At 59.1% G+C, this 17,295-nt stretch overlaps 1 protein-coding gene across 2 annotated transcripts; it reads left to right on the forward strand.

The window, feature by feature from the left end:
• The first annotated feature begins 852 nt into the window (after positions 1-852).
• PVR (PVR cell adhesion molecule) lies at positions 853-16,032 on the forward strand. 2 transcript variants are annotated; one of them, XM_058280394.2, is made up of 8 exons: positions 853-1,047; positions 3,499-3,858; positions 5,067-5,363; positions 7,938-8,055; positions 9,873-10,021; positions 10,846-10,965; positions 12,575-12,606; positions 13,008-16,032. In XM_058280394.2, exons 1-8 carry the CDS (start codon positions 954-956, stop codon positions 13,119-13,121), a joined length of 1,284 nt encoding a protein of 427 aa, XP_058136377.1. In that variant the 5' UTR covers positions 853-953; the 3' UTR covers positions 13,122-16,032. The 2 variants fall into 2 exon arrangements, with proteins under 2 accessions (XP_058136377.1, XP_058136376.1); XM_058280393.1 differs by lacking the exons at positions 12,575-12,606; positions 13,008-16,032 and having other exon boundaries at positions 10,846-12,175.
• The last annotated feature ends 1,263 nt before the right edge of the window (positions 16,033-17,295 follow it).

Genomic DNA, 17,295 nt, shown 5'->3' on the forward strand with positions numbered 1-17,295 from the left:
CTAATAATTTTTTAAAAAACAACAAAATAAGTATGAATGACATTCTTCCTCGATACAACTGTAGGAAATGAATAAAATAATAAAATAATAAATTGTGGTCTTCTAATTGTCCCTATTGTTGTGACTGCTGAGCACAAAGTCTATTCCAGGAATTGGGTTAAGCCCCTGCGAGGCGAATACTATTATCACGGCCATTTTCCAGATGAGGAAACAGGTCCCAAGAGCAGAAGCAACTTGCCCGATTTGAGCCAGGCCTGGCGGGCCCCAAAGCCCGTGGCGTTAGCCTGCGCGGTGGACGGGGCGCGGGGCCCGAGGGGCGCGGTGGACGGTGCGCGGGGCCCGAGGGGCGCGGTGGACGGGGCGCGGTGGACGGGGCGCGGGGGCCCGAGGGGCGCGGTGGACGGGGCGCGGGGCCCGAGGGGCGCGGTGGACGGGGCGCGGTGGACGGGGCGCGGGGGCCCGAGGGGCGCGGTGGACGGGGCGCGGGGCCCGAGGGGCGCGGTGGACGGGGCGCGGGCGCCGGAGGGGCGCGGGGGCCCGAGGGGCGCGGGGGCCGGAGGGGCGCGGTGGACCGGGCGCGGGGGCCGGAGGGGCGCGGGGGCCGGAGGGGCGCGGGGGCCGGGGGCCGGAGGGGCGCGGGGGCCGGAGGGGCGCGGGCTCTGTCCCCGCTGTGGGCTCGAATCACAGCGCTGCCACTTACCACACGCCGCCTACGCTGCCTCAGTTTCCTCGCCTTACCAGCGCCTCCCGGAAGCGGGAGACCGCGGCTCCGCCCCGAGGGCGGGCGGGCGGCGGCGCGGGCCAATCCGCAGCGAGGCCCGCGGCTCGTGGCCCCCGCGGCTCCGCCCGAGCCTCGCGGTGCCCGGGGCGGGCCCGGCGGACTCCCGCGATCCCGACCGGCGGCGGGCGGCGACGGAGACGCGACCCTGGCGCGGGAGCTGGGCGCGGCGAGCATGGCCCCGGCGAGCAGGGCCCCGGCCGGCCCCCCCGCCTGGCCGCTGCTGCCGCTGCTGCTGCTGCGGCTGTGCTGGGCGCCCCCCGGAGCCGGTGAGTGACCCCGCGCACCCCACCCAGCCCGGACCCGCGGCCTCCTGGGCAGGGGAAGGCTGACGGCCCTGCCGGTCCTGTGGGGAGGGAGGTTGGCACTCTCCTTTCAGCCCGCCCAGAGCAACTGCGTCGGACACCCAGATGCCCGCGTCATCTCCCGAAATAAACTCAGCCTCAGCCTCAGCCGGAGGTGGCTCTGGCCCAGGATACCTGACGCTTGAACTCCTGCCCCCCCTCCTCACCACTCCCACCCTGCGGTGCTCCTCAGATCCCAACAGCGACTTGTTGGGGGAGGAGGGAGGACTCGGGGTCCTCCCCTGACTCCAAATATCTGGCTTCAAACATGTGACCTTTCTCTCATTTATTCATTCATTGAGCCAAGAAGTGGTCCAAGTGCCGGGGATACAACTTTGGGTTCAAACTTCAGCTTTGTGATCTCACGGGAGGGGGGGCAGTATTCGGGTCGTTGCCTGACCCCAAATATCTGGCTCCAAGGATGTGGCCTTTCATTCATTCATTCATTCATTCATTCATTCATTCATTCATAAATTCTTGCATCCATTTATTGAGCCAGGCAGTGGACCAATTTTCCAGGATATAGCTTTAAGTTCAAAATTCAGCTTTCTGACCTGAGGAAAGTTACATAAACCCTGAATGCATAAAATGAGAGACTCTTAACCTAGCTTGTAGGGCTGCTGTGAGCATTAAATAAGACTGTCATGAGAAACTCTTGGGAGGTGGCCTGCACTCAGTAACGATAATGGTAATACGGGTAAACAATAACAGTAACGAGTGGGAAGTCGGGGGGGGGGGCCAGGGACCCTCGGCGCTTTTCCAGGAAAGGGGTCCCATGGTCTGAACAGTTCAAAGCCCCTCAAGGAGATTCCCCACATGGGTCCTCTTGTGACCCCCATTTACAGATGAGGAGACTGAGGCATGGAAGGGGGAAGTGACTTGCTGGAAGCACCCAGCGGGGAGTGGTGGAACTGAGACAGTGGGCACGCGCTCTCACCAGGGCAGGGCTGGGGGCAGCTGCCCAAAAGGGAGTAGCATCTACCTGGCAGCCGAGCCTGGCTGTCACCTAGGGAACACGCCAAGGGAAAGGCCACCTCTCCCAATTTCATCCTCCTGGCAGCCCTTCCAGGCCCCCTCCACGGAGGAGGAAACTGGGGCTCAGAGAAGGAGATTCACTTGCCCAAAGCTGCACAGCGAGGCAAGGACAGAGCCAGCCTTCGAGCCCACTTCGCAGATGAGCACGCTCACCACTCCTCCATTACCCATATCCAAGCTGTGCCCTCCTGCTCCAGGCTCCCTGTCCTTCACGATAGCAAGAGTTGTAACTTTCACCTGTACGGTGTGTTTAGCAGTGCTGATCCTTTTACATGGATTTCCTCATTTACTTCTCCCCAGAGCCATGTTATGTTATCACCCCATTTTACAAATGAGGACAAAGGCTCAGGGGCCCAGAATCACCTGCCCGCAGCTAGTGAGTGGCAAGGCTGGGGCTCAGAGAACTTTACTCACTATTATTATTATTATTTCTAGGAACACATAGCATTGTGTTGTTTACTACTATCAATAAAGAGAAGCTACTGTGTGCTGGGTCCTCAGAGAGCTTTTCCTAGTGGGTTAGAGGCAGGTACTCCAAAGGCAGATGACCCAAGTTCAAGTCCCACCTGTGCCACCCATGTAACCTGGAGCAAAGGACTCTGTACCTCAGTTTCCCCATCTTTAGGACTAAATGTTCAGAGATGTGTGAAGCACTGACCTGTGGTCAGCACCCTGTGAGTGTCCAGTTATTAGTCCCATTTTACAGATGAAGATAAAGTCTCAGGTTAAGTAACCAGCCGAGATCAGAAGGGACCCCAAGCCCTTGGGCTAAAATCTCCTCCTTTCTTGTACCAGAGACCCCTGCAAACCTTCACCCAATCCCAGTCCACCTAAAGTAATCATGATCCCCTTTCATGGACTCTATAACCTACAGAATTTCCTCCCGTTTTCACACCTCTAAGTTGGGGGTGCTTTAAGAGCGATGGTGAGTCACGGCTGTCAATGACAGCACCCCTTAAAATCGATGATCCTGATGAAAAGGGCCTGAACTAAACAGTGGTGACTGTGCTTAATGCCACTGAATTGCATACTTTAGATTGGCTTATATGGCCAGTTTTCTTTTCTGTGGTGTTACCACAATAAAACGAATCATTTCCTTTTATCGCCTTAATAGCGGCAGCAGAGATCCGGCGCCGAGAGTGCGGTAGCCCTAGTCCACGCTCACCCGCAGCTGCCCTGCCCCTGCCCTTTCCGGGACTAGCTCCACCTGGGGGGCTGCAGGCCGGCACCGGCAGGTGCCCGGTGCACAGGCAGGTGCGCGGCCTCCCGAGCGCCCCCTCTCGGTGGAGACCCGGGACGCCCCTGCCTGACACCGCCCCCCCTCCCCGCGCTTTCCCGCAGGGACCCCGGTGCTGCACGTGGAGGCGCCCGCCCGCGAGGAAGCCTTCCTGGGGGGTCCCGCGACGCTGCGGTGCCACCTGTCGCAGCTGGCGCCGGGCGTGCACGTGACGCAGGTGACCTGGCTGCGGCGGGAGCCCGCGGGGCAGGCCCGCAGCGTTGCCGTCTTCCACCCCACGCGGGGCGTCAGCTTCCTCGACCCCGAGCGGATGGAGTTCGTCGCCGCCAGGCCGGGCGCGGAGCTGCGGGACGCGACGCTGGCGGTGCGGGCGGTGGTCGCCGAAGACGAGGCCAACTACACCTGCGTGTTCTCCACCTTCCCGCAGGGCAGCGGGAGGGCTTCCACCCGGCTCCGCGTGCTCGGTGGGCGGCGCGGGGGTGGCAGGGCCTGCAGGGAGTGAGGGGAGCAGAAAACCGGGGGGTAGGCCAGAGATGGGGGAGCAGGCGGTGGAGGGAGTGGAGCTGTGGTCAGTCTGACCGGGGGAAGGTGAAGGTCAGCCAGCGGCCAGGGCATTCCCTAGGGAGGCCCTGCTGATCCTGGGGCTTCGCCTTCACAGCAGGATCCGCACCCGAGCAGGAACTCTCTGTGCCTCGGTTTCTCATCTGTGAGACGGGGGTGGCTCTGAGGATTGCTAAGAGCTGGCATTTATTTTTGGCTTCTGTGCCAGGCCCTGTTGAGGGTCTTAGCACCCCAACAAAAACCCACCAAGGCAGCTCTGGGCATTCCAGCACTGCTGGGGTTTTTTAATCTTGTGGCTTAGGATGTGGGTAAAACAGAAACAGCTGGTTCAATTACAGAGAAATCTGCAGTAACTTATGACTCAGGTAACATTGGGGAAGGAACAGAGGGAAACCCAAGGTTTGGAACTCGCCAGAGCAACAGTTAAGAAACAGCCAAGGAGCTGATGTGGCTCAGCGGTTGAGCGCCGGCTTCCCACATATGAGGTCCGGGGTAATCCCCGCCCTGGCACCTTAAAAAAAAAAAAAAAGGCAATATAATCAAACCAATAAGAAAATATCAATAAAACAAGATTCAAAAAAAAAGAAAGGAAATGGTCAAGACTGACCAGTGGGAAAGCCAGCTCTTTGGCTTCCAGCTGTGTGACCTTGGGCAAGTAGCTTCCCCTCCCAACCTTCCGGACCCCCCAGGCACTCCATCCCAGCCCTGCCCGCCTGGGTGGTCACTGTCTAGCACCGGGTCTGTCTTGCCCCTGGACTGTGAACCCCATGAGGGCAGAGCTGGGGCTGTGTGGGTCATTGCCAGGTCGCTAACATTCCCCACCGCGGAGCCAGACAATGTATTCGACGATTTATACTAATAGTGATTGACGTATCATGGGCCATGTGCCATTTTTAGGGCCTGACCTGCACATTGCCCATGAGCCATCATTATCCCCATTTGACAGACTGGGACACTGAGGCCCAGACTCCTGCAAGGCCACCCAGCTACGAAGGGGTAGAGCTGGGATTTGAATGGGGGTGGTTTGTGCCCTGAACCCCCCTGCTCCGCCGCTGAGGGGGTGTCGAATGGCGCAGTGAGGAGTGATGCAGCCTTTGTGCTTCTCCCCCAGCCGAGCCACAGAACCAGGTGGAAGCCCTGGCCATCATGCTCGGCCCGGAGCCCGTGCCCGTGGCCCGCTGCGTCTCCAGTGGGGGCCGCCCGCCCGCCCGCATCTCCTGGTCCACACACCCGGGGGGGAAGGCCACCAACAGCCAGGTGCCAGGGCCCCGGCCCGGCACAGTCACGGTCACCAGCCTTCTCACCCTGGTGCCCTCAAGCCAGGTGGACGGTGAGACAGTGACCTGCATAGTGGAGCACGAGAGCCTCGAGGAGCCCGCCCTGCTGCCCTTGACCCTCGCCGTGCGCTGTGAGTGTGCCCAGGCCTGAGCCTGGCGGCCTCTGCCCCCTCCCCGCTGTCTGCACGGGCCCCCCAGGCCGCTGTCATCATTGCCCCGTTATTGGCACTAGCGCCCCTGGCTATCGTCTACAGTCTCTCCTCTGAGCCACAAACAGCACTGCCCCCTATTGTCTGCACCAATGGCTTGGGCCACCCTGGCTCCCCTGGGCACTGTCTACACTGTCTGCCACGGTTCCCTGCAGCACAGTCTACACTGCCCCCACACACATGGCCCGCACCTGTTTCCCTGCGGGAACCATCTACACCGACCTCCTCTCTTTGCCCCAGCAGTTCCCTGAGCCACCGTCAACCAAGGCTGCTCCCCTCGTGGTCTCCCCCAACCCCCTTGTCCATTTTCTATACCGCTTTATCACTGTCAACACCAACAGCCTTGCTCCGGTTTTCTACACCAATACTGTAGGCCTCCAGCTATGGGGGGCTGTTGCCACTCGCCATGTTGTCTAGGCTGCCCCCCACCCCACGGCCTGTATTGACACTCCACATTGTCTACGCTGGTTCTCCTAGGCACTCTCTCTACCAACCTCCAACACTGTCCTAGATGGGCTCCCTTGGAGAACCATATACACCGAACCCCCACATTGTCTTCACCAGCTCCCCTGAGCCACAGTCAGCTGTCTCCACACGGTCTACACTGGCGCCCCTAGGCACTGTCTATGTTGTATCCCCAGTACATTCTACACAGTCTTCTGCCCCAATATTGTCTACACTGGCTCGTCCAGGGACTATCTACCCTCCCCACACTGGCTTGCCTGTGTTCTGTCTACACAACCCCTAATCCTGCCTACACAGCATCTCCTCCCCAAGCTACCACAGGCATCATCGACCCTGCCACCCCCAGGGACCCTCTAGACCAGCACGGGCTGAGAGCAACGTGGTGCAAGCTCCACACATGGCAATGACCTTTCTAGGAGTCCCCTTAAAAAAGCAAAAAGCAGAAGATGTCACTGTTAATCCCATAGTTAACCAAACCCAATATAGGAAAACGCTTATTTCAACATGTAATTGATTTTTAAAATTATCAGTGAGATCTTTTACCTCCTTTTTTTAATGTTGAGTCTTTGAAATTCAGGGTGTATTTCAGAGCAGACATAGGTCGAGGGCTCCGTAGCCCCACGGGGCCAGTGGCCACCACACCCTGGGCAGCACAGATCTAGCCTGAGCTCCCGCCTCGTCTACACTGGCTCATCCAGATACTGTCTACACACACAGCCTGTACGAATTTGCCAATTCCCTTGGGCACCCTCTGCATAGCACGTGTGTGTCCCCCAACATTTGCAGCACTGGCTCTCTCGGCAACTGACTACACAGTATCATCTGCTCTGACACCCCAACCCACCGTCTACACCGAGTCCCTCAAGAATATCTAGTGTGGGGGAGGGTGCCGGCAGCAGCTGCCGCTGGTTTCAACTCACGCTTCTGTCGTGGCAATTCCCCTCCTTTGTCCCTCTCTCCTCTGGGGAATGTCCAGCCTTCGCCTGTGTCCTGAACCCTAGACGATCTTCTAGACCTCAGTAATATCTGCACAGGCTCTTCTGGGTGCTGCCCCTATGGGCCCTCCCTAAGTTGTCTGTACCAGCTACGCCCCCAAGCAGTGGCCACACAGATTCCCTCGGGCGCTGTCCACCCTGGCCCCCTCAACATTGTTACTGGGTCTGAGGGAAGAGGGGAGCTACGCTGACCCCCTCCCCACCCCCCTAAAACCGCCTGCCTCCTTGGCCTTCCCCCGGGACCTGCGGAGTCTTCTGTGTCGGTCACACATGGGAAGGCCAAGCAGCAGGCTGATGCGGGGTCAGGCAGGACACTTTCCTGCTTGAGTGTGCTCCCGTGTGAGTGCCCAGAGATTGTTCTCCCGGGACCCCAAGACGCACAGGACCTGGCACTCAGGACACGGAGGGTGGCAGCTCCCGCTCGGGGCCCTCTTCTGCGCCCTGCCCCGCCCCCCACAGAGCACTCCCAGGTTTCTGCTCTCCCAGAGTGTTGGAAACTAAGGCACAGTGGTCTCGCAAGAAGAGTTGGGCTGTTTCCATGGCTACACTTGCACCCTAAGGAATGTGGCAATTAAGAGTTCCGAGCAAACAAGATGAAGCTGTTAAAGGCTGAAAGAAAAGATGAGCAGATACACTTTGTAGTGCCTAGAACACTTAGACCTTTGTACCTTGAGATAAGATTTTTTGAGTTCCTTCCCTCCTGAGTAATGCTGGTAGTTAAGTGCAGGTTGCTGCTTGCTCTCACGTAGACTGGGGTATATAGAAGCCCCTTGGAAACAATGAAGTTGTCTGATGAGTCTCTCCTCACAAAACCCCCTGATCCCAGCGCTCTCTCTCTTTCTCTTTGTTTCATTCCCGATACCCTTCGGGCCGAATCTCCACCGCGAGGGAGCCCCATTGCCCCAGACTCCTCGCGGGTCTCTTCACCGTGGCTGTTCCCCAGACCTGCTGGGGCCTGGTCCTGCGACAGTAGCCCCAGAGAGCGCCAGGCCTCCTGAAGGCTCCCGGTCTCCAAGCCTGTGTCCATTTCCCCCAGACGCACCCACGGTGTCCATCTCAGGCTACAGCGACGACTGGTACCTCGGCCTCAGTGAGGCCACCCTGAGCTGTGACGTCCACAGTAATCCGGAGCCCACGGTCTACAACTGGAGAACGTGAGTCTGAGGGAGGAGGGGGCTGGGCCTGGACCCCTGGTCTGAGGGAGGAGGGGGCTGGGCCTGGACCCCTGGTCTGAGGGAGGAGGGGGCTGGGCCTGGACCCCTGGTCTGAGGGAGGAGGGGGCTGGGCCTGGACCACTGATCTGAGGGAGGAGGGGGCTGGGGCCTGGACCCCTGGGTCTGAGGGAAGAGGGGCTGGGCCTGGACCCCTGGGTCTGAGGGAGGAGGGGCTGGGCCTGGACTCCTGGTCTGAGGGAGGAGGGGCTGGGCCTGGACTCCTGGTCTGAGGGAGGAGGGGGCTGGGGCCTGGACCCCTGGGTCTGAGGGAGGAGGGGCTGGGGCCTGGACCCCTGGTCTGAGGGAGGAGGGGGCTGGGCCTGGACCCCTGGGTCTGAGGGAGGAGGGGGCTGGGCCTGGACCCCTGGGTCTGAGGGAGGAGGAGCTGGGGCCTGGATCCCTGGTCTGAGGGAAGAGGGGGCTGGGCCTGGACTCCTGGTCTGAGGGAGGAGGGGCTGGGGCCTGGATCCCTGGGTCTGAGGGAGGAGGGGCTGGGCCTGGACTCCTGGTCTGAGGGAGGAGGGGCTGGGCCTGGGCTCCTGATCTGAGGGAGGAGGGGCTGGGCCTGGACCCCTGCTCTGAGGGAGGAGGGGCTAGGGCTGGACTCCTGGTCTGAGGGAAGAGGGGGCTGGGCCTGGACTCCTGGTCTGAGGGAGGAGGGGCTGGGGCTGAACTCCTGGTCTGAGGGAAGAGGGGGCTGGGGCCTGGACCCCTGGTCTGAGGGAGGAGGGGCTGGGGCCTGGATCCCTGGTCTGAGGGAGGAGGGGGCTGGACCTGGACCCCTGGTCTGAGGGAGGAGGGGCTGGGCCTGGACTCCTGGTCTGAGGGAGGAGGGGCTGGGCCTGGACTCCTGGTCTGAGGGAGGAGGGGCTAGGGCTGAACTCCTGGTCTGAGGGAGGAGGGGGCTGGGGCTGGACCCCTGGGTCTGAGGGAGGAGGGCTGGGGCCTGGACTCCTGGTCTGAGGGAGGAGGGGCTGGGCCTGGACCCCTGGTCTGAGGGAGGAGGGGCTGGGCCTGGACTCCTGGTCTGAGGGAGGAGGGGCTGGGCCTGGACTCCTGGTCTGAGGGAGGAGGGGCTGGGGCTGGACTCCTGGTCTGAGGGAGGAGGGGCTGGGGCTGGACTCCTGGTCTGAGGGAGGAGGGGCTGGGGTGTCCAATGGTGGTAAATGCCACGAGAAAAACAAAGCACTTTTTGGGGTGGGGAAGAGGAAAGGCATCATTGCCACTGAAATTGGGTTACCAAGGAAGCCTCACTAAGGTGACAAAACAAAAGTGGAGCCTGAGGGAGGGGCGGGTGAGCTGTGTGGGCACCCGGGGAAAGTACTCCAGACCTCGGAACCAAAGGCTCCGGGGTGGCGGCATCCCTGGAGCGCCAGGGTCGGCGGGGGCAGCCACGGGGACGGGGAGGTGGGAGCCAAGGGGAGAGTAATGGACGGGGTGGTCAGAACGGCCCTGAGTGACCCGCAGCCACGGGAGGGGACGGGAGGGAGCAGGGCCAGGCAGGACGAGGCCGCAGCGGTCCCCAGGGTGGCGGCCGTGGGGCAGCCGGGGAGCCGTGGGGTTCTGGGGAGGTTTTGAAGGTGGAGTCGACAGGACCTGCTGACGGGTTGGACGTTGGTGTGAGAGGAAAAGAGGAGCTGGGGGACCCCAGGATCGGCTCCCGGCTCCAGCACCGATGTCGTGAGGGAGTCTGCGTTCCCGGCATGGGGGAGACCAGGCACCCGTCACTCTCGGCCTCACCTGTCTGTCGCTCCCAGGGCAGCGGGGCCCCTGCCTCCCAGTGCCGTAGCCCGGGGCCACCAGCTCCTGATCCAGCCCGTGGACTTGTCCGCCAACACGACCTTCATCTGCAGCGTCAACAACACCGTGGGGACTGGCCAGGCCGAGCAGACCGTCCTGGTCCGAGGTGGGGCAAGAGGGCGACCGCGGGAGGAGGGGCTCCCCTCGAAGGCGGGTTTGGAGGAGGGCCCTGGTTCAGGGAACCCCCCAACCCCAGGAAGGCTCTCTGAGCCCATCTTCCCCTACGCCCCTCATGAAAAGGGCAGGAGGCTCAGCTTTACTCTCCCGTTAACCGTGCGTCCCCCGTCCCAGCTGGGGTAGTTGAGGCATGCCGCTTCCCCCGGGGCCTCAGAGAGACCTTTCCAACGGTAATTGGCAGGACTCTATCAATTGCAATCGACAGAAATTCCAATCAAAGTAGTCCAAGAAAAAAAAAAGAGTCTTCAGGTATGGCTAGATCCAGGTGCCCGGTCACATAATCTAGGAACTTTTCTTCACATCTCTGGTCTCTGCGGTTCTCCATTGCTGGCTTTATTCTCAGGTGGGCTCCCCGCCCTGCTCTCGGTGAAGCCAGACAGCCCTCAGCAGCTGCAGTCTCGTTTCCTCCCAGCTTGGCCGTCTCAGGGAAGAACACACTGCTCCGTAGCTCTTGTCAAAAATCCCAGGGCTGGGTCTCATTGGCCCAACGTACGTCACAGCCTCCCTATCAGGCAATCACTGCAGCCCAGGAGAAGGGAATGCCCCAACTGGCCAGGGCTGGCCTCAAGTCCTGTCCTAGGAATCAGAGGATGGGGTCAAGTCTACCCCAGCCATAGGGACTGAGGGCGGGACAGTAGCTCCTGAAGGAGACTCAGGGTGCCCTTTCCAGAACAAGGGAGGGTACTTGCTGAGTAGGGGAAACCCCCAAAGGCTCCTTAACCAACCAGATACCTGTTCCTTCTTCTCTTCCAGCGAGGGGGCAGTCGCGCTCAGCCCTGTCCCTTGGCATCATCGCTGCCATAGTTGTGGGTGCCCTGCTGCTGCTGCTGCTGCTTGGGGCTCTGCTTTATTTCAAGATATTCAGAAACTCCCGTGAGTCCCCTCCTCCCACAGCCCGACAGGGGCGGCATACAGTAGGTGCTCAGTTCTGTGCCACACCCTCCTCTCATCACCTCAGGACGGTGAGGACGCCCCACGTTACAGACGAGGACGCTCAGGCCGGGGAGCCTCTTTGCTCAGTTCACCCGTCCAATGGGCAGATCCCTAGGCACTAGGGCAGGTCGTTTAGAGCCTCAAGGTCTGCGGGAAGGACCCTGGACTTGCACCCGGGCGGCACAGAAGCCCTGCCAGATGGGTGGAGCAGAAGTCTACCGAGGCCCTCGGCTTCCCTCGGCCGGCCTCGCCACGGCGCAGCTGCTCTCACCAGGAGGAGGGGGCGCGGGAACCCCCGGCCCTCTTGGAACGGAGGTGGGGGCGGGGAGGGAGCACCTCTCCAGGCCGGTGATTGCCTGCCTTCAGGGCTATGCCCGAGCAGCCTCCCCACGGCTCCTTCCTTCGGAAGAAGCCCTGCAGCTGATTCTGTCATCCAAGAGCCCCTTTTACTGCACACTTACCATGTGCCTGGAGTGCTCACGGCCACCCTGCAAAGTGGGTCCTGCTTGCCGTGAGCCCCACTTTGCTGGTAAGGAAGGGTTTGCTCCCACGTGAAGTTCACCTGCTGAGGGCCCCCTCGCTGCCATCACGGGCCTGCTGACGACAAAGGTGTTTCAGCCACTAAACAACACCGCCCCCTCACATCCCAGCTGGATGCCTTCTCCAGGAAGCCCTCCTTGATTCTCCCGCCTGGATCAAGCAGCCGTTCTGGCTCCCCAACCCCAGCCCTGCCCACCCTGGGCCGCCCCTGTCCCAGGATGGGTTTGTCTCCCCCACTGGACTGAGCCCCATGGGGACCAGACGAGGCTCTGTGACAGCTGTGTCCCCAGCACCACCCTACCCAGGTCAGACCCAGAGCACTTACTGGGGAAAGTATTTGCTGAGTCATGTCAACTCCAAAGCCAGGCTGCCTGTGTGTGGGTCTTCTCTCCACCACTTTATTAGTTATATCACCATGGGCAAACTGCTTCATCTCAATGACTCAGTTTCCTCATCTGTACCTGATAATCCGGGTAAAGCACTTTGCACAGAGTTTGGCACGTGGTAAGCCCACACTCGGTATATCTTAGCTATGATTATTATTACTATTGTAATAACAGTCGTTACTGTTATTATTTTTATTATTATTAATAAAAGCTATTTAAGAGCAGGGTTGGCGTCTGTTTTGTTCACAGCTATAACCCCAGCCCTAGGAACACACCTGGCACAAAGCCAGCATTTAATGTTTGCTGAACAAATAAATGATTAAATAAATGCCTATTGGATGGTTGAGGAAATTGAGGCACAGAGAGGTCAAAGCACTAGTCCAAACTCACACAGCTCCTACAGGGCAGAGCTGGGGTTTGCCCCAGGCCGCCTGGCTTCGGATCCATGCTCCAGAAACTTCATTTGTTAAGTGACTGAATCCTTAAAGAGCAATACCCCAGCCCTTTATTATTGATGGATAAGCCAGAAGAGAAGTGGTGCCTCCACGACTATAAAACTCAGCATTTCAGGGGCTCTTTGTCCAAACATTGTTATTCATTCCTGACAACTCCTTTTTCCCCAGGTAAGAATACTTACACGCCCTCTACTCAAAGGGTAAGTGCGGGGTGGGGGATTACGTGGAAGAGGGTGTGGATGAGACTGCAGACCAAGAGCTGGGGCTTTCCTCAGGAGGGGACAGAAGCCCGGACTTCTCTGGGCGGCCTGCAGTGCTCAGCCAGCAGCCTGCTGGGCCTGGGAAGCTGGGTCCTGCATCTTTTCTCTAAAGGCCGCTGCAGCCTTCCTGCAGGGCTGAATCCCCTGTAGAGTTTGCTAAAATGCAGATTCCCTGCGCCCCCCCAGTCCCGTCTGGTGGGTTTGTAAGGGGTTTGGCTGGGCTCCCCCAGGCCCTGGCTTCCAGAATGAGGGGGGGGGGGAAGGAAGAGAACATGGGGGAAGATTCTGATGGATTTGTGGAAAAGGACCCTGAGGCTGTCATTTGAAAATCCTCCTTCCAGGAGTTCTCCCTTCAGGCCAGCCGTCCCCAGGAAGCGCCACCACCGGAAGCGCCACCGGCAGAGGAGGTGACGGCAGCAAGGCTGCCTGGAAGGAGAGAGACTGCAGCGGGCTAGGACGTGGACTTTGCCGGCCGGGCCCCTCCCCAAGGGATGAAGATCCCCTCCAAGACGACCAGCTGCCGTCCCCACCTCCCTGTCTCCTCAGCGACAGAACCCTGTGGTTAGGGCTCACAGAATGTTCTGGCAACCTGCGAATTTCTAAGTTTTTGGTCTCTGAACTTGACCTTCCCGTTGAAGCTCCCGGGTAACAGGAAATCCGCTGAAGCTTGAGCTGGGAGGGGAGGCAGAGGCTGTGACTCAGGATCCCAGCAGCTGCCTGGGGCTCTGCAAGGAGCAGGAAGAGCCGGTGGATGTGAGCTGGGAGGTCGTCATCGCCCGGATTTGGGCCCCTGGAGACCATCTGCAGCCACCGTGCTGGATGGACGGGACCCGGCGGAATGCGGGTGGCCAGCCGCCGAGGAGAGCAAGATGCCTTCACAAAAGGGGAAGGATGGTGGGGGGCAGGCAGGGCAGCTGGTGCGACGTGCTCCCCTTGGTCCTGGTGGATGCCGCCCAAGACCCGAGGGCCTTGGACGCCACTGACGTGTTTATTTTTTAAAGTCTGTGCTCTTGGGAAGCGGACTTGGCCCAGTGGCTAGGGCGTCTGCCTACCACATGGGAGGTCTGTGGTTCAAACCCCGGGCCTCCTTGACCCGTGTGGAGCTGGCCCATGTGCAGTGCTGATGTGAGCAAGGAGTGCTGTGCCACACAGGGGTGTCCCCTGCGTCGGGGAGCCCCACGTGCAAGGAGTGCGCCCCATAAGGAGAGCCGCCCAGCACCAAAGAAAGTGCAGCCTGCGCAAGAATGGCGCTGCACACACACAGAGCTGGCACAGCAAGATGACGCAACAAAGGAAGACAGATTCCTGGTGCCACTGATAAGGATAGAAGCCATCACACAAGAGCACACAGCGTCACAGAAGAACACACAGCGAATGGACACAGAGAGCAGACAACGGGGGGATGGGGAGGTGGGGAGAAATAAATTTTTAAAAATAAGTAAATCTTAAAAAAAAAAAAAAGGTCTGTGCTCTTGGGCGTGAGCACCCGATGACTCTTACAGAGAGGACCGTGGGAGCATCTCAAGAGGGAGCTCACACCTTGGGCTATGGGGGAAAGCAAGGTTTAAAGGGCGCTGTGAAAGAAAACCAGGGAGCTCTGGGCTTGCTGCTGGCAAGGATGGGCGAGTGCTGAACAGAGAAGGGAGGGCGAGAGGCAGGAACCGGTGGGGGGGCAGGAGCCGGGGATTTGGGGAGCCAGGAGGCCATTGGGTCACCCACAGGGTCGGGGCGGGGGCAGAGGCAGAGGGGCTTTGCAGGACACTGATGTGCCCAGTGGGAGGTCGGTCACTTTACCGCAGCGTAAACCCTTTGTCCGCCCCCGGCCTCTGGCAGCTCAGGGGGGCCTGTGTACTAGGCCTCAAGTGCACGTGGGTCTTTTGTGGAAATGGAGGAGGGGCTGAGGGTCCTGGGCATGCAGAGCGCGTGGACGAGACCGTGAGGGCACCAGTCCCCGGGACTCTCAGGACCCCTGGGAGAGCTCATCTTCCTTCCTTTATTTTTAATTATTTAATTAGGTAATACATAAACATTCCAAAATCAAAAGTTATTTAGGGGGAAGCGGACGTGGCTTAACTGATAGAGCATCCGTCTACCATATGGGAGGTTCAGGGTTCAAACCCCAGTCCTCCTGACCCGCGTGGAGCTGGCCTACGTGTGACGCTAATGCATGCAAGGAGTGCCCTGCCATGCAGGGGTGTCCCCCACATAGGGTAGCCCCACGCACAAGGAGTGCACCCTGCAAGGAGAGCTGTCCCACACAAAAATAGCACAGCCTGCCCAGGAGTGGCGCTGCACACATGGAGAGCTGATGCAGCAAAGTGACGCGACAAAAAAAGAGACAGATTCCCAGAGCCGCTGAGAATGCAAGCAGACACAGAAGAACACACAGCAAATGGACACAAGAGCAGACAATAGGCAGGGGAAGGGGAGAGAAATAAATCTTTTTTAAAAAAGTTATTTAGGGGAAACGGACTTTGGCCCAGCGGTTAGGGCGTCCGTCTACCATATGGGAGGTCCGCGGTTCAAACCCCGGACCTCCTTGACCCGTGTGGAGCTGGCCATGCGCAGCGCTGATGCGCGCAAGGAGTGCCGTGCCACACAAGGGTGTCCCCCGCGTGGGGGAGCCCCACGCGCAAGGAGTGCGCCCATGAGGAAAGCCGCCCAGCGTGAAAAGGAAGTGCAGCCTGCCCAGGAATGGCGCCGCCCACACTTCCCAGGCCGCTGAGGACAACAGAAGCGGACAAAGAAACAAGACGCAGCAAAAAGACACCAAAAACAGACAACCAGGGGAGGGGGGGAAATTAAATAAATAAATAAATCTTTAAAAAAAAAAAAAAAAAAAAAGTTATTTAGGGTGCAGATGTAGCTCAGCAGTTGAGCACCTGCCTCCCATGCACAAGGTCCCAGGTTCAAGCCCCAGTACCTCCTAAAGTAAAAAAAAAGTTATTTGAAAAGATGTGGTAAAGTGGATGTGGCTCAAGCAATTGGGCTCCCATCTACCATATAGGAGGTCCAGGGTTCATTGCCCAAGGCCTCCTAGTGAAGGCGAGCTGGCCCACACAGAGTGCTGGCCTGCACAGAGCACTGCCCCACACAGGAGTGCTGGCCCACGTGGAGAATTGGTGCAGCAAGATGACGCAACAGAAAGAGACAGAGGACAGACAATAAGAGACACAGCAGACCAGGGAGCTGAGGTGGCACAGGAGGATGATCGCCTCTCCCACTCTGGAAGGTCCCAGGGTCGGTTCCCAGAGCTGCCAAATGAGAATGCAAGCAGACACAGAAGAACACACAGCGAATGGACACAGAGCAGATGATGGAGGGAGGGGGGAGAAATAAATACATAAATAAATCTTTTTAAAAACATTTTTTTAGAGATGGGGAAATGTGTCTCTCCCCGTATTCGCTTCCGGTTGCTGCCAAAGCGCCTTAACACAAGCCTAGTGGTGTGAACGGCACACGTCTATTCCCTCACGGTTCCAGAGGCCTGAAATCCGAAGTGGGGCTGACAGACGGGAGTCCAGGTGTGGGCAGGGCCTCGGTTCCCCCTCGGATGCTCTGGGGAAGCCCCCTGCCTCTCCAGCCTTAGAGGCCACCCGCTACCCCGCTCAGCGGCCCTGCGGCCCCTCGTCTTTTCTCCCCGCTGCCCCCCTGGCACGCTGCCTCTGCCCTCCTTTGACCTCCTTGCCTCCTTCTGTCCCTTATTAGGACCCTGGCAATTAATGCAATTAATGCGAATAATGCAGGATAAACCCCCCATCTCAGATCACAGTTTAGTCACACCCGCACAGTCCCTTCTGCCACCTAAGGTCACGTGGCCACAGGTGTGGAGGATGAGGACGGGAACATCTTTGGGGGATCGGGGGTGTTTTTTGTTTTTAGGAGGTACCGGGGATTGAACCAGGACCTCGTACCTGGGAAGCAGGTGCTCAACCACTGAGCTACAGCCGCTCCCCCGGGGGGGGGGCCGGTGTTATTCTGCCACCCTTGCACCCGATTTCCCCCACTCCACTGCAGAGACCACCACACAACTTCCTGGTGAGTTTATTTTTGCACAGACCCCAAAAGATACACTGGATTTTTCTCTTCTCTGTCACAGTTGGTAAGGGGCTGTAGGCACTGTTCGGCCCCTCGCTTTTCTTAAGTTTTCTGGCAAGTCAGAGAGACCCTCCCTAGTCGTTGCGGAGTTGCCTGGAACTGCATGGGCTGAATGGACAGAAGGTTTCCCCACCAGGCCCTGCGGGTGGACTTGTGCATCGTTTCCTGCCCTTCAGTGTCACCACGCCGTAGTGACCAACTCGGCACACTTGTCCCTTGGCTCATGTTGACGCCTGGGTGTCAGATACACTCTCGGAGGTGGAATTTGGGGTCAAAGAGCACACGCCCTTGCAGTGTCGATGGAGGCTGACAAATGGTTCCTCCATGGAAGTTGTGCCTATCTCTAGCCCCGCCAGGGACATAGGTGGTGGCCTGTTTCAGGAGAAAGCTTTGGATTCCCCAGAGCCAGGAATCAAGAGTGGGCACAGGCGGCGGACTTGGCCCAGTGGTTAGGGAGTCCACCTACCACATGGAAGGTCCAAGGTTCAAACCCTGGGCCTCCTTGACCGTGTGGAGCTGGCCCAGGCGCAG

This window comes from Dasypus novemcinctus, chromosome 18, assembly GCF_030445035.2.
Source record: "Dasypus novemcinctus isolate mDasNov1 chromosome 18, mDasNov1.1.hap2, whole genome shotgun sequence".
In the NCBI taxonomy this organism is placed as follows: domain Eukaryota; kingdom Metazoa; phylum Chordata; class Mammalia; order Cingulata; family Dasypodidae; genus Dasypus; species Dasypus novemcinctus.